The sequence below is a fragment of the Manis javanica genome, chromosome 12, assembly GCF_040802235.1.
Source record: "Manis javanica isolate MJ-LG chromosome 12, MJ_LKY, whole genome shotgun sequence".
Taxonomy (NCBI): Eukaryota; Metazoa; Chordata; class Mammalia; order Pholidota; family Manidae; genus Manis; species Manis javanica.
The window spans coordinates 39,713,385-39,735,000 of NC_133167.1; the positions used below are offsets into that span (position 1 = coordinate 39,713,385).

Sequence of the window (21,616 nt, forward strand, 5' to 3'; positions counted from 1 at the left end):
AAACAATCCTAAAGTTTGTACTGAACCAGAGAAGACCTCAAATAACCAAAGTTATCTTGAGAAAGAAGAACAAAGCTGTAATCATCACATGCCCTGATTTCAAACTGTATTACAAAGCTATAGTCATCAAAACAGTATGGTATTTTCATAAAAACAGACACATAGGTCAATGAAACAGAGTCCAGAAATAGACCCAGGCATGTGTAACCAATTATTTTATGACAGACAAACCAAGAATATATGATGGGGAAGGGATAATCTCTTCTACAAATGGTGCTGGGAACATTGAGCAGCTACATGCAAAAGAATGAAACTGGACTACCTTACATTATACATAAAAATTAACTCAAAATGGATTAAGGATGAATTTAAGACCTGAAACCATAAAATTCCTAGAATAAAACATAGGCAGTAAACTCCTTGACATAGATTTTGGTGGTGATTTCTTAATTCTGACACCAAAAGCAACCCAAAATAAACAAGTGGGACCATATGAACTAGAAAACTTTTGGACTGCAAAAGAAAACATCAGCAAAATGAAATGACAACCTACTGGTAGAAGATTTTTGCAAATCATACATCTGATAAGGTGCTAATATCCAAAATATATAAATTACTCATATACTTCAAGAGCAAAAGCCAACAAAAAACCCACAAGTGATTGATCATTAAGAGGCAGAGGATCCAAATAGAAATTCTTTCAAAGAAGACATACAGATGGCCAACAAGGACATGAAAAGATGCTCAACATCACTAATCATCAGGAAAATGCAAATCAAAACCACAGTGAGATACCACCTCATACCAGTCAGAATGGCCACTGTCCAAAAGACAAGAAATAAATACTGGTAAGGGTGTGGAGAAAAGGAAACCCTTGTACACTGCTGGTGGGAATACAAATTGGTATAACCTCTACGGAGAACAGTATCAAAAAATTAAAAGTATAACTATATTTGATCCAGCAATTCCACTTACAGAATTATCCAGAAGAAAAAGAAAACACTAACTGGAAAAGACATATGCACCCCCATAGTCTCTCTAGCATTATTTAACAAAAGCCAAGACATGGAAATAGCCTTTGTGTCTACTGATGGATGAATGCAGAAAGATGTGATACATATGCACACAAGAGAATTTTATTCAGCCATAAAAAAGAATTACTATAGCTTTGTAATATAGTTTGAAATCTCGCCATTTGGAACAACATGGATAGACTTCATGCTAAATGAAGTAAGGACATTATGCTAAATAAGTCAGAGAAAGACGAACACCATATAATCTCACTTACATGTCACATTTTTTTAAAAATAGAAAGATACAGAGACTAGATTGGCTGTTACCAGAGGTGGTGGGGAGTAGGAGAGTGGGAGAAGTGGGTGAACTGTTTTCTATTGTTTTAGTTTAAATACTTTGAATTTTTTAAAAAGACCAAAACGAAACATAAGTAGGAGAATACCTTCATGATTTGGAGGTCAACAGAGACTACATAAACATGATATAAGACACTAAGCATAAAAGAAAACACTGGTATTTGAAAAGATAGATTCCATTAAAAAAAAAAAAAGAATCTCAGAAGTTTATTTTGCCTCTTGAGATACCTGAAGTTGGCCCACAGACACCAGCACCTACTTGACTCCTACCCATCTCCACTGCGTTTAAAAACATATGTGATAAGTTCTTGGTCGTCCTAGAGAAGACTTCTGGCTTCATGATGAGACTAGATTCATTTGTTAAGGTAAAGCCAAAAGCCTGCTATGAAGCCCGTAGGCAGTCAAGCACACAGGCCATGTACCCTGTCTGTCATTTTTTTATCCTTACACAATCTCAAAGAAGAGCCTTTTAAATCCTTCACATTCCACCTAAACCTCTGAGTTTCTGGAAAGTGTAAACTTATCTCTGTAGATGCCTTCCCTCCCCCCACACTCACTCTCTGCTTCTAGCACCTGTTACCTCACCACCCAGGCAGTTTCAATGATCCTACTGTTTGTTTCCTACTTTCTGTAGGACCAAATGAAGATGAGGCTGGTCTGCCTTCAATCTTCCCAAGAACTCCACTCGACTTGCCGGGATCTTCCCTATTTTACTAAAATACAGTCCAACTTTCTTTTGAAGTTTTGAAGTTTCATGAAGGCCATAAAAGGGGGCAGGAGGGGAGATGGATAAGCTTGAGACACCAAAATTTAAAACTAAAATTTTACGAAAAGACACAATAAATAAAGCAAAAACAAGCGACTAAGACTTAATTCCAGATTAAGAATGCCTACAATTCAATACGAAAAATAGGACCTAATATTATTTTTAATGGGCAAAGGATACGGCAAAAAGCAATTTGGAGAAGAAAAAAATTCGAAAGGTTTATAAACGTGTAAGAACTTGGATTTCTACCTTACTAATATGCAAAGGCAACAACCATTTCTCACCCATCAACTGGGGGAAAAAACATCACTTTTGAAGTGGGCATAGGTAAACAGACATGCTCATAGAATTGGCACAGCCCTCTGGGAGAGCAACTTGGCAGTACATACTGAAATCCATGCCCTACAATCCACTAATTCTGACTATACACAAAGAGACACGCACAATTCTTTGATTTTTCCCTTGGAAGGGTTAAATCAGTTCCTACAAGGCCTATGCATCTTTGGAAGAAAACTTTAGGTCTTTCCACACAAATCATCTAAACAGACCTGTGTGTTGTTACTGATGACTAACACAGCAGAACTTCAATGTGCTACCATGCTAACTGGGTGAATCTCTCAGGCTTATGAGAGACTCCCTAGAAAAAGAGTGGGGAAGGGAAGAGAAAAGACGAGATTATGGAGAGGGGGAATACCCACCCTCTTATTTGACACTGCTGAAATTATCAATATATGTTTAGGCTTTGGTGATCTCCTGGAAATAGGGTCAATATGATTTGCTCACTCACCCCAAAGCTGCTTTTAATCCGCATCTTGAGAAACTTTCGGCCGATTTCGCAGCTGCGGCTGATAGACAAAAAGGTATTCTTAGTAGGGCACACAGGCGGCATCGTGACTGGCTGTCCTCCCTGAGGCCGAGGCGGTCGCGGAGAGCTCCCCGCTGGCAGCGCCCCCGTTGGGAAGTTCTGTGTGTATCATGCGCCCTCTTGTGTTCACCATCACCGTCTTTCTCGTCCTTTGCTCAGACAGGAGGAGTGCCTGAAATAAGGATGCCACGTGGAGCCTCACCTACAGCACAAACTCATCTAAAATCTCTGTCCAAACAAGACAGGAGTAACTCTGTAAAGCATATTATTAGAATAATACTTCTTTCACCGTCTGTAAGTATAAAGTATGCTTAAATAAGACATACTTGTCTTACAGCATTCAAACCTCTGAAACTAGCATATGAAATTAGAAGTCCAAAACACTAGCTTTAGAAAGAGGAAACAGAACTGACATCCTTAGAACTGGCTGCATCAGGATGGACGTCCCCCTGTCCTCTTAATGCTACTGTGGGTCAGAGTCAGATGTATGTGTTTATTGGCTTTCTATTTCCTCTCTTCACCTGCCTGAACCCTCTTTTCTCAGAATAAACACCTGTCTTTACTTTACTACAGTGCCAAGTGAACCTGCTAATTATCACTCTGTTTGTTTACCTTGTGTCCACAAACAAGTTACATTTTGGTTATGATCTTAGGTATGATTAGAGATTTTCTGTGCAGAATGTGGTTACCTTGATGTCTGTAAGACAGTTTTTTTGGTCAAGGCTGAAAAATGGACGGGACAAACGCATGAGGGCTCCAGCTGTCTTACCCGTGGTGATGGGGAGCAGTGCAAAGGACAGAGCTTTTGGGTATGATTGCACAAGCACGGAGGGGGGTTCAGAAATTTTTTCTGCCCAAATGATAAAAGTAAGCTTATATTGCAAATGTTGAAAGCTGGCATAAGTGTAGTAAAACAATGAAACGATGAAGTACAATTCTTACAGAAATGTACTGCCATCTACTCCAGGTAAGATCATCATTGCAGGAGTTTGATCCTCCCCCCTGGGTTATTTATAATCAATCAAACCTTTCACTAGCCAGGTCAGTCTGTTTTCTCGGGGACCCCCAACTCTTAGTATCTATAGTCTTTTTTCTTGGGCAGGAAGAAGAAAGGCAGAGAGGAGCCTTCTAATCCCCTGCTTGGAGGACATTAACTTGGCTGCCAGTTTTCTGGGAGATACATTGAAGAGGCTGAGATCACTGTTCACTGCAAAGACTTTCATTTAATCCCCTGCTTTCAGTGTAACGCTCTGCCTTCAGCTACACCTGGCATTACTGACTCCAGAGATCATGAAACAACAGCTCCAGGGGAGAGCCCACCAGTGTCCTGTGGGGTTGGGGGGAAGTGGTAACCTGCTCCAAGGGTAACTAAGAGGAGCTCACTGCTTCTTAACAGACTAGCAACTGCTCCACCTTTTAGCCCCGTGTCACCTGCCTTTGGAGATACCTAATGTCTCTAATGCACAAGGCTCTCACGACTTGAATCAGCTGACTTCTGGCTGCTTCCTCACCACCTCCTGTAGGCACTCTCCTTTCATTTTTCTGTGGTTTATTAAGTCAGTTACCAATTTCCTGTTTGCTTTTCAGTTTCTAATGTTGTTTGGATCTGCCTGTATCTCCTCTCCTATTCTCTTTGGTCTTGAGTTTATATTTTTCATTTAGCTTGTTTCTGGGTTTTGGCTTCTTTGGTCTGGAACCCTTCCTGGCATCCCTGCTGCCCACAGGTGTGGTTAGTTGACTGTCTTCAGCCTTTTGCACCTTCAAGCCGTGTCGCAGCATGTGCACCAGGTCAGACTCTTCTTGGGGAGGCCCTCGGCCAGCCACTGCAGTGGGGATAACCAGTGTCATGCTCTTCTCTGGCGACATCTATGCAGCGATTGAGCAAGGTCGGAATACAAGGGCCTACCCATGCCTGCTGTCACGGGCCTCCTCCAACGGGCATCCTTTGCTCCATTGCTCCCCGCTGGGCTGGCGGACCGTGTCATGTCTGCATCAGTCTGATGGCTCTGCCTGCCAAGGCTGCTCTGCTCTGCTCTTTTCCTCTTAAGTGTTTCTCAACAAAAAGCTTATTGTACTCAACACCTGCTTCCTGGAAAACCCAATGGCATGCTAGCTTATTTAAGAAAGAGAATCTACTAGAAGGATAGTGACCTCCTTTGTGAAGGAAGGAGTGTTCCAAGTACCCCGAGGTACGCTCCAGGTAATTTAGTTCCAAAGAATTTCATACGAAATTTCATCCTCTCTCCAGGCTAAGCTTCAAAACACCAGGAAGATAAAGAATATGACTGGCCCTGCTTGGGTCTACTTCAATTAGCAGGGCTTGGTCTTTATTGGTAGCTATCTCCAGAAAAAAGAGGAAATTTGAACTAGACACCATCCCAAAAGATGTTAATGCTAGGCAGAAAATGCCAACTGCCAATGATTGTTCAGATGATAAACAAGGGACAAAATCAGAATACATCTCTTGAGCTAGATTAGAAAAAAAAAGATGTCATTTATTTTGGGCTAGGCATTGTTAATAATAATCACTCTGTCAGATCCTCCATTGAAAAAAACTATATTCAAGTCGTCTGTATTTTAGGCTGAGCATCTTGATTTCTTTTTAAAGGACTCTGTATTTTTTAAGAGCAGTCACTTTCTTATTTGTCATTTTCTGGAATTTATCTCCATGGGTTCTGATCAGAGTGAAGGAAACTCCACTGTTTTCATTAGTTACCTAATATTACATTTCATTTAATAAAAACATAACCGTCAATTCATATTGAGCTTGTTGTTAGCTATAATCTCCAAAGAATTTTCAGTGAGCCACTGGTATTCACAATCTGTATGTTTTAAATGGTGTCCTTGAACCTAAGAGCATTTTCCCCCCAAAACTGTTACTTGCAATTCATTTGGTTTTCATTCTTGACTCTTAAACATAATTTCTAGTTTTCTCACTTTTAAGTTTGACAGCCTCTTACTATCTTCAGTTAAGATGCTGATGTTAAAGAATATCATTTGGTAGTTTACCATTTGTGATTTCTTTCCAGTTGGCATCAGTCTAACAACATGGCGTTCTTCGGGTTTAGTCCATCTACCAGTTGATGATCAACCAACCACTTTTCTCCATTCAGTCCACAAGTTTACCACAACAGGCGTCCTGATACTTTGCTGAGATCCAGACACACTGAAACTATAGTACTCCCCGGGGCCACCAAGTCCCTTTCCAAAGAAAAGGATATCTCCTAAAGAACATCATTTTTCCTACAGGCACACAAATTGACTAGAATCATGTCAGGATCAACATCATGCCCAAGTGATTTATAGAACCCACCTTTTCACCACTTAAAAACTTCAGTTCATTTGATCATTTGCTTCTTTAGAATACCTCAAAAAGTATAATTTGCAGTTTCTTAACAAAACAGCAACTGGTTTGGGGACTACAGACCCTCATTTATATGAGGTAGAACTTATTTATAGCTCCCCCTTAGAATATCCTCACCTACCTTGGGCATTAACTCCTCCTTTTCCATGTTTTACCTTGGTCAGGATATTATGCTTCTTACATGTGAACAGCCATCAGAAGCACAGGTATCAATTTTACGGTCTTACTGTTAACTTTATACCACCAGACAGTAGGCACAGTCTACTGCTCTGAAGTTTTCAAAATCCTTTTATTGTGGATTAGACTTCATGACACTACTTATAATTCTGGGACATCATCTGCTGTCACATTTCTTCTTGTGAAAATAGCTAAAAAGCATGAATAATAAAATGAAAGTTAAGGTGGAATGATAATGGCTCAGAACTTTTTTTGAGTGCAAATAACAGAAAAAGGTCAAGCTAGTATAGTGAAATTTATTGTAGAATCAGGAATATCTTATAGAAAGAACCCAGCTTTAGGGTAAGAGTAAGAGCACAGATTTAGAAAGACGGGACTAGAAAACTGGGAAATCTTTGGGGCCGCAGGGACTCTCTCCATCTCTCATCTCTGCTTCTCTTAATGCATAGGCTTTATTTTTCTTTCTCAAAGGAATGGGTTAACTGCTAGTTGGCCCAAGGGGACAGCAAAAAATGTTCTTACAGCTCTCAAGTTCCAGCACCACAAAAAGCTCTTTTTCAATTTTAAATTCCCAGGGAAAGAGGGAGATGAAACTCCTGATTGGCCCAGTTTGGTTCAGGAGCAGACTCCCTGCTGAATCAACTAAGACCAGTAGAAAAAAACCTCACTGTATAAAGTGGCTGTCAGGATCCCATGGCTGGAGTGAGTATGGTAGATAAGAAAGTGATTTCAGCTTTTGAAAAGACATCCCCAAATATGTTTTCCACAGGTGCTTTTAATAGGCTGAAGTCCTGGAGGATAGAAAAAATAACTGCCAGTCTCCTTTTTCTTTCTAAAATAAACTTATGCACAAATTTGATGCTGTTACTCTGAGCTGGAGCAAGTATGTTCCTATGAAGGAAGATATCTGAGCAAGAAGGATCTTGCTAATCATCTTGAACATGCTATTTAATCTCTCATATATAAAATGGGGATGATAAGAACACCACCACCTATCTTGCAGGTGATTCTCTGAGAGAATCAGAGATAATATATTTAAAGTATCTGGCACTGTACAGTAAACACTCAACAAATGGTAGCTATGATTTTAAATACTAAACAAATTCATGGAATATAAACCTTTTTTTCTTAGATGCTTGCTAGAGAGATGTATTGTTTCCTCCAAGATTGAGCAGACACTGGAGGCAGCCCAGTGAATTTAATTCAAGAGAGAATATTTGAACACAGAACACTCGGTTCCACAGGATTCTAATATACGAATACATCTTATCACTCTCTGGTTAGCTTTATCATTACCTGCAAATGGCATGAAATAAAACACTTATAAGCAAGTGGACAATCAACTTCAATTATAAAAATAAAATGTACTTAAATTATAGATATACATATACACAGAGTACATGACACATTTACTTAGTATATATAAATTTTGCTTTTCAACTACAAAGTTATATGTACAGTATAAACAGTAGTAAGAACTTGTAAAGAGCCCTCATTGTACCTCTTTAATCTGAAGTCTCACACTTGTTTTCCTCCCACAAGAGGACTGGGTCTTGCAATTCACATTATGCTTGCACTTACAGCAATTATTTTCCCATTGAAAAGAAACTCTGAAAACCTGCTATCAAACTAAAAAGTACTATTACCTTAGATTCAAGAATATACACTATTTGAGACAAGTACAAGGTTTTTAACTGTATTTTTACTTTATCAGCAACACTCTGTTCCATATATATAACTCCCTAGTCTTCCTACATTCCTAGTGATCTTGAAATGGAAACCAGGTCACATTATTGAACATAGGCCTCATTTTTCCATGTTTTGGTCAGAAAGCCATCAGATAATGCATTTTTAAAATTTGCCTCAGAGCAGGATGCTTTGAATTAAGCCCAGCCTCTCAGATCTCAATCTATGTAGCTGAGACACATGCAGGTGAAAACTGAAAGATCAGCCAATTATTGGCCTTCCTAACACATAACCATTTTAAATAATTTTGTTAGTAACTAAGTGAATTACATAATTGTTGACATCAGAAAGAGTCCCAATTTGTTTCTCCTCTACCAAACAACCTTTACGATGTATTTGAAAACCTGCCCGTGCAAAAGTCACAGGGCACTAAGAGATGGACAACTCTCGGCAGTGACAATGTAACAAACATGCCTTTCAAAAGAATATATGCTCGAGTTCTGTGCTTAAAAAATTGTATTAGAAGCCACACCTGTCTTACTACCGTATTCTAAACACCTATTACAGTGCCTGGTACATAGTAGGTGTTTAATACATGGTATGAAATACACAGATGAATAAATTTTTTTATTCATACAGTAAAAATTAAGTGTCTTCAACGTAAGCTGCCTTAAAGGCTAATATTATCCATTTCACCTCTCTGAGGACAATTTCACTAAAAAAATGCTAAAGGAAAATGACAGAACAATATACAAATTCTTGTAGGAATGATAATTTTACATATCTACCAAAAGATCATAATTACACATTAAAAATGAAATATACAATTAGAAATTCTGAAATTTTCATTTCCATTTTAGGGTTAATAAGCCCTGCGACATAAAATATTGGTCCATGCACAGCAGCTACCTAGTACTCCTTTCTCAGTTGAGGTGCATTATATAGAGCAATAGGTATACAAAAGTTTTTGAGCCATTCCAATATTCCCGCTGCTCTGATAAATGAGAGATAAATTGTAGGCAATATCTCTTCGTAAGTCTAACTGGTCAACTTCTATACCCTAGGGGGAAAAATACACAAATGAGTTCTATTTAAACTGACATCCAGAACAATTTTGTAAGTGTAAGTGTTCAAAAAACTATTAAAATCCACAATACTAAAAAAAAAGTATAAAACTATGTATATACCTCAGATCTAAATTATCAGATAATGCTCATTCAGTTAATCATTATAGAACTGTATCATCAAATATGTTAAAATGTCTAACCAATAAATTAAAGAAAAAGTCTCACCCACAAGCCATAGCAGAATAAACTTCAGATGAATTAAGGATTAACAGTAAAAAAAATGAAACCATTTAAAAGAAAAAAATATGGTTGAATAAAATAATAATAAAATCTTGGGTAGGAAAGGCCCTTCTAAGTGTAATAGCAAAAGGAGAAAACACAAAGGGAAAGATTAATAGATTTGACTTCATAAGAAATGTGAAACTTCTGAAGGTAAAATAAAATTAATTGTAAGTAAATAAAAACACAAATACACATGAACAACAAGATGGGGAAAATACTGTACTATATAACGGAAAGGCATATAAAGGATAGGTCTAGGTGGGCATACAGCAAATTGATTATACTGATTACCTTACGGGTGTTATTACCTTTATTTCTACTTAAATAACAAAGCATGGACTCAATGGAGTACATTAGATCTATGTTTCTAATATGGCCAATACAAAATTTTGAAGTCACCTGAAAACATCTGCCAACAGTGAAAAATTGCTACCTAGGAAGCTTAAGGAGCAATACATAAAGCTACTTATGAAGAAAAGAACACAGAAGTGTATATATTTCATCAGCATAACTAAAAGTATGTATTCATTTCCTTATTAACCAAAGTTGAACAAGGGCAATTAGAAAACAGTTGTGAGGGAATGTGGGGATTATGAGTGCAATGTAAAGAAATTAACAGTGAAGATAGTACTTTTCTTCAGAAATTAAAAATTAGATTTTAGACAGAAATTATCACAGTATTGGCAACACTTTACCCTATCTTATCTTAAAACAAAGAAAACTACATTAATATTGGTCTTTCATTTTTACAGAGAAATATGTTAGCTAGTTTTGGCTTGGAAATGAGCAATGACTCTCTTACTCATTTATGAGTAATAGAGGCCCCGTGTCTACCAGCTGAAACCTGCAGAACCACCGGGTCTATCTTGGGAAAGCCGAAACATTACTAACCACAAGTCATATATGTCCACATGGTTGCTGACTAGGTCACAAGGCCAAGATGTCAAAGATCTACTTGTTGCTGAACATAAATGCATTCAATAAAGGAAAAATCTATTTTATTATGTAATTTATTACATTGGACCACAACACTGAGCTAACTGCACTTATCTATTGATGGAATGCAGTGACTCCTTGGTTTTTAAAGTAAATCATACCATACCTCTGCCGCAAGTGGAGGTAGCTCCAGGGCTTTCTGATAATAGTGGATTGCAAGATGGATCAGCCCTAGTTGGTGAAGGCCACGGCCCAAATTGTAGAATGATTCCTGACAAGGCCCACGCAGACTGAGGTAACGATTAAGAAAGGAAAAGCCCTACCAAAAAGAAAAAGCTAATTCAGTATTTCACTCATTTGACAAGTATGTATTGGACCACAGTATGTGCGAGATGCACTCTGTGCAGGACACAACTATTAGAAAAAGAGACACAATCCCACCCTAAAGAACACAGGTCAGGATTACAGTGTCAAATCACAGTGTAGTCAAGAGCTCTTCTGAAAGTGTAAGGTAAGATGTTTTTAAAGCTAAGGACAAAAATATTCACGGAAATGAAGGCCAAATGTTACAAGTAGCTGTCAAAGATCCATAATGTATAAGCCTCAGGATTGGTTTTTTATGGTTTCAAGCTGGCTTTTGTGGCATTAGAGGCCAGTAAATGTTTTGGTGTCTAAAAGCTTGACCAAAGTATAAAGTTCAAGCCCTTATAAGGTTAATTTAGAAAGGTTTATTCTCAGGAGCAAACACACTTGAATAATACCTAATCTTTCTGGGTGAATAGTATCTTTTATAATTTATTTTATAATTTACCTCTAAGGACCTTAATAATGTCGTAGTCCAAAACACTTGATTTTTTTCCCCTGAAAGCTTCTGACTCCTTTATGGATTAGTATAGAGCACAGCTGTAACAACGCTGCTCCCTGTGTCACAGCATCCAAAAAGCCTGCTTCTTAACTCCTTCTGTATTCACGTTCCCCTTTAATGCAGCTTCAGTTTTTATCATCCACAGAAAGTTACAGACTGCAAAGGTGCAAGTGTCCTATGTAATTAAGTAAATATATTATCTGAGAATTGAGAGTAAACCAGCTAATTTTTGAGTATAGAATATAAACTGTAATTATTCCCTGCATGATCTATGTATAATGGTCATAAATTTTCCCTCATAAATAAATAAAAATTAATGAATTCTTTAGAATTAATACATTTATGGATAAAATAATTATGTTCAATAAATCATACTTTCTGCATAATAAAAGAACCCATTTGTGTATATGTGAATATGCTATTCCACTGAAAACCATGGTTCTATTAAATAAAGCAGATAAACTATTAACCTCAGAGAAATATGAAATCATCATACTTAAAAATGATAAATCTACAAATGAAATTCTCAGAAAGAGGGAAGAGTAATCCTAGTTGAACTGTTGCAACCCAAAAGAACTTGTAGGAGATGCCGGCTGCATTTTAAGAAGTTTTTAACAAATTTAGGAGGGTAATCTCCTTGACAACTGAAAGACTATTCAACTATTTAGTGATTAAAAAGCTAGGTACTATGGGCAGCCACTTTACTTTTTACTTTACATTTTAGGTAATGTGAATCATCAAATAGACAAACTATAAAAATATGACCACAAAAACCAAAATTTTAATGGATAAGAAAAGGGTGCTTTTTACTATGCACTATGTAACTATGTTAAATTTCAAACATTTTTTATCACATTAATCACTGATGGGCCTGAGTACACTTTTTATAAATGTTAAATAGAGATAGAAGACAACATGAAAGCTTTTACTCTTACAATATGACATAAAGGTAGGAAAGACAGTAAAACTTATGGAATTACTTTTTTCTAAAAGTAAAGAGAAGGAACACTAATTATAGTCCTGTAGCATGAATAAACTGATGAACAATTAAAACAATTTAAGAATCATGATATTTACAACAAAACTTGCTTTTCAGAAGTTTTTTTAATGGAAAATGTTTAACATCCACAAAAGTAGAAAGATTGGTACAGCAAATTTCCATCTACCCATCACTTAGGGTTTCATCTCTGCCCCAACCATTTAAAAACTGCTCTTTAACCATAAAAGTAATTTGAAATCCAGCTTTCAAATTACTTTGAAGTACAATAAATTTTTGTCCTATCAGGCTGAAAAAACTACATATTTTAACTAATTAATAGGAGTTAAGCCATAAAAATGTCCTATTAATATTTATCAGAATATAAGCTTCACAAGGGTAAGTAGTTCTGTCTGTGTACTCACTCACTGCTATATCCCCAGGTCCTGGCACAGTGGGTACTCAATACGTAGCTTAATTTAAAAATAAACCTATAAACTGTATATAGCAAAAGGACCCATTAAAAAGCTTAGAGGAAGAGGTGGACAAATATTATAAATAAATACCCAAGTAAAGGAAAATTGTTTTTTACTTTTTATGTTGGAAATTTTTGAATACACAAAAGAGAATATTATAATGAACTCAAATACCCAGTTTTAACTATAATGGGCATTTAAATTTAGGCTTTCTTTTAACCATGTTACATTAAAAAGCAAACAAAAAAAATCCTTTACTAAATCTCCTACTTCATTCCAAACTACTTAAAAAAAAAAACCTATCTATACATGCATCAAACATATGAACATAAAAACTGAAATCCCAAAAACAAAAGTGTTGAAGATACAGTAGTGAACAAGGCAGACAAGGTGTCTGATCTCTGGTCTCTCAGTTTATACTCTTAATGGAGAGGAAACCAGCTATACAAAGGTAAATAAGAAAACAAAAAAGCTAATTTTCAAATTTCTATAAGAATCAAGAAAACTTTAAAAGAGCAATGTGTTAGTGATGAGGTAAGGGAACAGGCACATAGTCACATATTCACACATTATTGTAGATACATATTATTATATATTTTTTAAATAATTTAAATCAATTTTCAGGACCTATCAGGCTGGATGTCTACGGGGCTCCAGAGTATGAGGAAGCCTCACTGAATTTCTCCAGATTCTGCCTGTGTCTTCTCCCCATATGATCTGGCAGTGCATCCTTCTATATGTCTATGTCTAAGTCTTAGACAGGAGTACCACTAGATGTTGAGTCCATGACCGCTGAACACAGGGATAGGTATGGGGAATCCCAACACATGTACTAAGTAAGTATTCCTTTTGAAGCAGAATAATAAAAGCACAAAGAATATTCATTTTTTGAAAATATAAAATTAAGTAATGAGAAATCCAAACTAATTACCTGCACAATTAGAGCATGTCTTCTTAATACTTACTTCTGAGATGCCATGTGAATAAAGCTTAGGCCTATACAGAGGCTATAGAGAGGTTCGTGGGGATGGGTGCGAAAGGCTTGCACATACTGTCCTGAAAAATGAAAAATGATGTCAGCTGTTAATGACAAGAACACAGTTCTTTATTTCTTCAAACACGTATTCAAATATATTTTAAGGCTAAACAAAGATTACTGTTTTTAACATCTGCAAGGTGTACATTCTAAAATATCAACCAAAGGCACATTACTTTGAATTTTAAAATAACGTATAACATGTAACAAATTAGAAGGATTTACTCATAAATGTATCCTGACCATGAAGATCAAGAGAAACTAAAATCAACGCTTTTTTAGGCACAGCTAGACATTTCCACGTAGTGTAATACTTAAAAAATAAAAAATTTATGAACTGCAATCATAAATCTAGTTGAAAATCAGTAAGGGAAGGTTTCTTTTGGTGAATTCTTTTGTAAAATTACTTAATTTGTCTTATAAATTCAAATGTGATAGGTCCTGGAGGTGAGAAAAAGATTTTAATAGTTCAGGTTTGGTTTTATAGATTGGGATTTGTTTTCCTCAATGTAGCAACTACTTTGTTTTTCCTGAAAAAAGATAAATGTATCCAATAACAAATTAAGAACTTGGGGTTCTGTGAATTCCCTGTATTCTATGGCTTCGTGGGTAGAATTCCATGTATGCTATTCTACACAACTGTCTCATGTTAAAAGCCTCACCATATGAAGGGAATTTTAAGCAAATTTTTCTTTTCAAGGAATAATCCACAATTTATCACACACAGATAAAAACTTGTATTTCTTCCAGCTCCTAATGCCAGAAGAACAGCACCACAGAATATCTTTAGCAGCACAGATGCTAGACTGCCATTTGGACTTTCTATTTTTACCTTCTGTAAGAGTTTCTAAACGTAGGAAAATAAAATAAATCTCTATTCTATATTTTCTTATTAAATCAGCAACTCCAGAAAGTACACACAGTGGAGGCAAGTTTCCACATTGGATACTCAAGGTTACTGGCTCAACAATTATAAAAACACCAGCCATACAGAAACATTAAAGTATTCAGTAGCCAAAATCCCAGTTTATTCGTAAGTCAACTAGCTTTTAGGCAGGAGAAACGTGCTTCATTATAAGTTTAAACATTTGGTTAGGAATTTTTCTATTTATTTGCTTCTGATTCCTTATTACAGAAATTCTTTTATGTGATTAATTTTGCCTGAGTTTAATTAGAATAAGTAATTATCATGTAAATAAATGCTGATATAGAGACTTGTCTAGTAGGGGATGAACTATCAACAAATCTTAAATCCTTTTTTGTACTACAGCAAATTAAAATCAGGTAGCAAAGAATCCATAATTAATGAAAATTATTTTTAAAACAAACATGCCTAAGTAGGAAGTATTGTTGACCTTTACAATGAATTATAAGACCACTTCAGCCTTTTGAAACCAAAGCTTCGTAAGAAAAAGAAATACTAACATTAATTATCATTATTGCCAATACTTACAGCCACTTACTATATGTGCCACGCATTGTTTTAAGTACTTATCATTTAATCTTCAAAAAATCCACAAGGTAGGTCCAATTATTGTCTCTACTTCAGAGATAAAGAAACTGAGGCAAAAGGAAGTAGAGGAACTTGCCATGAAGGAGCTGCTATTTACGTCCAGGCAGTTCCACTCCAGAGGCCTGGCTCTTAACCACTAGGCTTCCCACACTTGACAAAGTCATGTGCCAGGGCACTTACCAAGCGCATGCTTAAAACTACCAGATACGAATGCATTATGTCCATTTAAGACACACAGGGCATGATTATCTGGGTTTTTCAGCATTAAACGGAGACAGAAGCGATGATGGCGTACATCTTGGGAGTGCATGGTAACTTGATTGAAAATGTTCCAGAGCTGGGGTTTATTGACATTTTCCATGACCATTATCCTAAGATTGCAGAAAGAGGATGATGGTAAAAATATGATGGAAAAGAACTTCCTGATTTCTAAGAATGAAACCCTTTTCGGGGCTGTCCTACCAACACTGAAATGTAGCATCCCCCAACAAGGAAAAGCAGATTGTTTCAATGTATTTAAGCAAAACCACTTACATGGTGAATGATTTTTTTCCAGAAAATACTACTTTAGTTCATTATTTCTACATCTTATTTCTACTTTTCAACAAAACTTTTAAGCCAGAAAACAGAATCAGGTGGTTTAAGTTTCATATGTTCTCTGCTGACCCACTATAACTGCAGTACAATGAATACTGAGTAATAACTAACAATAATGCATGCCAGGCATTGTTAAAAGCCTCATAATAATCCCATGAGGTGGTGGTGTTATGATGGCCATTTTAAATGGGTAGACTGAGACACAAGAGGTTAAGCATATGAGAGGGCATGCAACAATGGCCTGAACTAACCAGTAAGCAAGAGCAGTTAAAATACAATAGGTTACTAGGTCTGGAGCAAGAGAGACGAAGTAAAAATAAATATACATACTCTATCACAGAATGAATTAAACTTAGTTATTGGAAAAATCACCTGATATAGTTGTATGCCTTTCTGAAATTTTTGTCCAGAATTGCTGCAGAGAGACCAAAGTATTCCAGCTCTTTGCGTTTTTGCCTGTCATCATAAAACGAGTAATATTCCAAAGAAGAATCCACAAGTAACTCAGCCTCCTGAAATCGGGATAGGTCACATAAGGAGTATATAGCCTTCAACAGAAGGTTCCACCAGTCATCTTTTGTCAAGACACTCGTGAGTACGGCAAGTATTGCTAAAATGAGACCAGTGAAAATCAGTTAGGTCACTGTATTTCCAAATACTATAGTATTAAAAGGAAGAATTCACATGATTGGTTCTAAGGTTAAATTGAATAACCATGGTCCTATAGACCTGAATTTTTACCAACACTCTTCTGACAATGACCAGAAGGGGAAGTTGCTTGTTTCCACTCCATCAACACCACCTCCATACGCTCTGCCAATCTGCAATTCCAGGTAACTCTCACTTCTAATCTGTTCTCTACAAAGTCCAGTTACCTCACTGGTGTTTCTCAGTGCAAGCTAAGACATATGGTCCTTCAGGGCAGAATGAGTGTGCACTTCATGACTGACGTCAAATACAGGAGTCTGCACATAAAAGGCATTCAAGTGCTTGCTCAGCAAAGATTTCAAATTCATACTTTGAAATTCAGATTGTTCTTCATCTTTTTATAATCTTCATTTTCTTTTATCTGCTTCAAAATTTCTCTTTTCCTTTAACTATCTTCTCTTCCTTATTTATCTGTAAGAAGCCTCCCTTTCATACCCTTGAGAAATATCAAAAGCCATAAAACATTTCTAGCTTGACCCAGTATTCTCCTTCTGAGAACCTATCCTAAAAAATTCATCAAAAGTATGTATAAATCTAAAGGCATGAAGATGCTCACTACCATATTACTTATAAAATTATCACAATCAACCATACATCAAAAAAGAAGGGTATGATTAAATAAATTATGAAACTGCTATCCAATGGAATATTCACGTTCCTTACATAGAATAGCTATAAGGAGAATAGAGCAAGATGAGAAAATGTCTGTGAAAAAATAACTGAAAAAATCAGAGTACAAAAATGTATGTAACCTAAGGAGGCTTTGCTTATCCTATGCTAGTACATGAGTATGAGGGGACACCCACCTTAACAAAACAAAACCCTGTGAGCCTGAGAAAAACCAACAACAGACCTGAGAAGAGAAAATACTGAAAGAGAAAACAGGATCAAATGTAAAGAATAATAAAACTTACAGAAACATAGTCCCAAATACATGCCATCGAGGAAGAAGCTATTAGGATAAGCCCAGAAACAGTGAACTGGACAGACGGCAGGGCTCTGCGGCAATCAGAGCTAGGTTATGGGGGGCCAAAGCGCATTCCTTTCCTGAGTCTTCTCCCTGAAACACCTTACTTATGTTTTAACATTGTGCTTATAGAGATTCAGCTCTTCTGGATTCTAAAGCCCTGCCCACTGCACACTGCCATGCTTGTAACAATGACTTAATAAATGTCTGCTGAATTAATTAACAATGAAATAATCTTTGGTATCTCCAGTTTATAACCTAGATGTTTTCCAGTTCTCTGAGTAATAACCTCACACTAACATACTTAATGTTTTCTCCAGCCTAAAAATAGATGCCTTTTAAACTCACATTACTTGAGACTGGGCCAAAGCAACTTATTTTCAGAGTTTATATGACCATTGCTACACTGTCAAAAATTAATATGACAAAGAATGAAATATATGTAATTGAAATAACTGGACAAGTAGAGTGATTTGTACAGTCATCTAATCTTCATAAATTTAAGATATATTTTCTTCCTGGAAAGCCAAATTAAAAGTCATGTTTAGTTTTTTTCACAGAAAGATAAAAGCAGATGTTTTTCAACTTATAAAAATTAAATGATTTACATGTAGCCTTTTTTTTAAACACCAAATGAGTTTATTATACTTGAGGGATTTAGATTAGAAAACTTCATTTAATTTGAAAAGGGTATATTTTCAATTAGATTACTGTCAGGTGTAACCTCAGGAGTCTTTTTCAACTCAGCCACTTCTATGTAATTAAGCAAATGAAAGTAATTACCTTTGGCATCACAATTTGCTGTCTCTTGGTCATTGTTGTCTGATATTTTGTCTCTTGACACTTTAATAAGGTAGAGATGCCTCTCTCCAGATTTGGAACTGGATATCAAACAGACTTGGGCTCTATTCATTGCTACCTGCATTAAAGATGATAAACTTGAGATATTTTTTAGTCACACAATTTTTTAAAGAAAATCTATATGCCATAAGTTCCACAGGTATGCCTGAAAGCTTCTTTAATAAGGAATAAAAAGGCCAAATTACTGTGTATTTAAATACCTAAAAGAAAATGAAGAGACTGCTTTTTTCTTACCAAAGAAATTCGGGTCACACTACTTACCTTAGCAGAGAAGAAGAAGGCAAATTCACTTTAACTTTATAACACATGCACACACACACAACAACTTACCTGAAAAAAGCTAGACTTAAAAAGGATGTCATATCTGGAAAACATTTCTGCAAGGTGAACAATTTTGGCACATAGTAGTGTCTACAGGGATAATGACTGATAAAATCATGGCTCTCACTTTTCTAAATACGTACTAGCATAGATTTTATTTCAGTTAATCTACAGTCAAGTTTACATTTTCATTAGAACTTTCAATTACATACCATAAATCTTTAAGTCTTTTGTCTATATCTGACTTTCACTTTAAAAAGTTTATTTAGAAGAATAAAATGGTTATAAAATAGCTATAATCTATATTTAAACAAATTCTAAACATTTAAAAAGCCAATAATGTTAATATAAAGAAAGATCATTACCCACCTTTAAAAGCATGGCCAACATGGTAAGTAAGGTATCCACATAACCATACATTTTGCCTTGTGAAAACAACAGAGTAGAACGATGAAGCAGTAACTTGAGTTCCTAAATAAATAAGCACATGACAATGAGTGTGACAAGATGCCTTTGCTGCAGGTTGTTTTGTTTGCATAGAGAAGTTCTGTCTTAGAAATCAAACCTTAAGGATATTTGTTTTATGATCTTTCACAAGAATTAAGACCCGATATTCTAGAAACTGTAATTTACAATGTCTAATAAGTGACTAAAATGATTCAAAACCATTTTCAAAACCATTTAATAAACTAAAACAAAACTTTTGGATACAACATGTCCTGAGAAGAAAGTTCTAAAATGCAGCCCACCAATGAAAACTTCTTTCTGTTACATGGCCTACCTGCTGTGCAGCATTTGCATCTTGTGCTAACGTGTCTGGATCATACATTGGTTCCAGAGCCTCCAGGGCTTTCTCAGGGCGGCCCAGCTGCTGCTGAAGTGTGGAAAGTGAAATTCTTGCATCCAAATGGAGGGGGGCCAGATCAACCACTTTCTCATAGCTTTCGGCAGCTCGCTCCATATAGCCTAAGGCCTTTAAACATTCTAAAATGTGTTAAAGCATAAATATGAACTACAGATTTGGAAGCAGGCCAAAAAATCATTTCTCCATTTTTAAAGAAATACAGTATAGCAATATAAAAAAGTTATAACAAGAACTAAATATATGCATATTTCTAGTACCTCAAAACAACTATCCCTTCTAATCTCCACTGATTAATCAATCTATTGATTTCTCTAAACCCAAACTGCTTACAAGGATTAATCAGTATACACGTACAATTTGGGGTTCTGCTTTATTCACTTGGCATTATACTTTCAACATTTTCCCATGTCTTCATCGGCCTTTTGAATGGTTATAATATTCAATCAAATTGATTATTTACCGAACCATATTACTTGACATTTAAGTTATTTCTAAACTTTTACTCTAATAAATAACACCACAGTAAACATCTTCAGGTTTAAAAATTGGCAGACCAGTTTAACCCTCAGATGTGTTTTGTTAGGCCATAGCGCTATAAAAAACACTGAGTTGTCTACATTTTTAAAAATCAGCATGTTTATGAAATCTGAGTTTCTGGATTCTTTTGGAAACTCTGGGGTTGGTGCAGTGGGTGCCCCATTCCCACACGGCACATCAGCCTAACGTGAGGAACAGCAGTATCCTTTAGACGGGGTTCCCCAGCTCCCTGCCCTAGAGCCTTCCCACTCGTGCATTTTACTCATTTTTGTTACCTGCCAGGCTCCAGAGTTTTGTGATCACCAATATAAACTACCACCTCTCACCTCACTCAATGATTTTCTCAGGACAAGTTCTCAGAAGCAAAGTTACTGGGCCCTATTCCTCAAATCTTATGCCAATCAATTATTAAATCCTATCCTTAGAACTTGAAAACGAATTCCTGTCAGCATTTCTTCTTCTCACCCTGATGGCCACAACAGTAACTGAAGCCCTTTCACCTCTTTCCTTTTTCACCATGATTATCTCCTAAAATGGGACTTCTGCTTTCTTGAACTTTAAATTTTTCAGACTTCTACTAAATTATCTTTCAGTTAAACTTTGATAATAAAGCAAGACTACTAAATATGGATGGATCATCATGACTACATTTTTCATTTTTCACTTTTAAAGATATTTTGTTATTATGCCACAGGCATTAATTCCTTTAATTATCTCTCTAATGTACCAATCCCAAATTTATGATTTTTAGATGACTCTGAAGTTTTAACCTTCCAATCACTGCAAAGCTACACAAGCTCACAATGGAAACATCACTTACCAGAATCATAATCATAATTAAGGAGGATGTGTCAAGTATCTACTATTAGCAACAGGAGCAGTTTCAATTATCACAGACTTAGGAAGGTGATAAAAACTCAACTCCCTGCTCATGTCTTAAAATTCAAATACACAAATAATAAAACTTTTAATGATGGTGTTACATTTGCATTCATATTCACCCACCTAAACAGAAGTGTCATTTTAATCATTAAGTGCTCTTTGCTATTTCATATCTGTGATATGTTTCAAAATACCCTAAAATGTCAACCAATGCTTTTCTAGTTATAGAACTTTTTGCCATGATGTAACATTTTAAGAACAATAAGAACTTTCTGCCATAATGCAGTATTTTAAACAAAGACTGTTCAAATTTCAATGTATCTTTTATGTTAATGCTATATGAAATCCTATTAGAATATTTTTGGCTTTCATACATTTCATTAAAAAATTCGGTTCTTTTTCTTAAGCTATATTTCTATTCTAAATGATTTATTGCAGATTAATGTGGATTTCCAATAAAATGGTACATAAAACCCAATCCTGAGCATATTTTCAGCTC

At 36.0% G+C, this 21,616-nt stretch overlaps 2 protein-coding genes across 7 annotated transcripts in view; both read right to left on the reverse strand.

Annotated features, from left to right (window-relative positions):
- Positions 1–3,060, reverse strand: part of LOC140845008 (uncharacterized protein C2orf66-like) — a 74,346-nt gene extending 71,286 nt beyond the window's left edge. For all 3 annotated transcript variants that reach the window (XM_073218452.1, XM_073218451.1, XM_073218448.1), the window contains exon 1: positions 2,924–3,060. The gene's annotated coding sequence lies outside the window, so the exon portion shown is untranslated. The remainder of the gene's footprint in view (positions 1–2,923) is intronic.
- LOC140845006 (general transcription factor 3C polypeptide 3-like) overlaps positions 1–21,616 on the reverse strand; it is a 72,446-nt gene that overhangs the window by 32,948 nt on the left and 17,882 nt on the right. Inside the window, exons 10-18 of one of the 4 annotated variants that reach the window (XM_073218439.1) lie at positions 19,615–19,817; positions 19,203–19,304; positions 18,435–18,570; positions 16,349–16,586; positions 15,560–15,750; positions 13,796–13,886; positions 10,680–10,832; positions 6,487–9,288; positions 2,924–3,173 (exon numbers count right to left, since the gene is read on the reverse strand). In XM_073218439.1, coding sequence (XP_073074540.1) covers positions 10,745–10,832; positions 13,796–13,886; positions 15,560–15,750; positions 16,349–16,586; positions 18,435–18,570; positions 19,203–19,304; positions 19,615–19,817 — 1,049 coding nt within the window. In that variant the 3' untranslated portion in view covers positions 2,924–3,173; positions 6,487–9,288; positions 10,680–10,744. Of the gene's footprint in view, positions 1–2,923; positions 3,174–6,486; positions 9,289–10,679; positions 11,554–13,761; positions 13,887–15,559; positions 15,751–16,348; positions 16,587–18,434; positions 18,571–19,202; positions 19,305–19,614; positions 19,818–21,616 lie in introns of those variants that run through there. The other 3 variants (XM_073218441.1, XM_073218440.1, XM_073218442.1) reach the window with 3 other exon arrangements.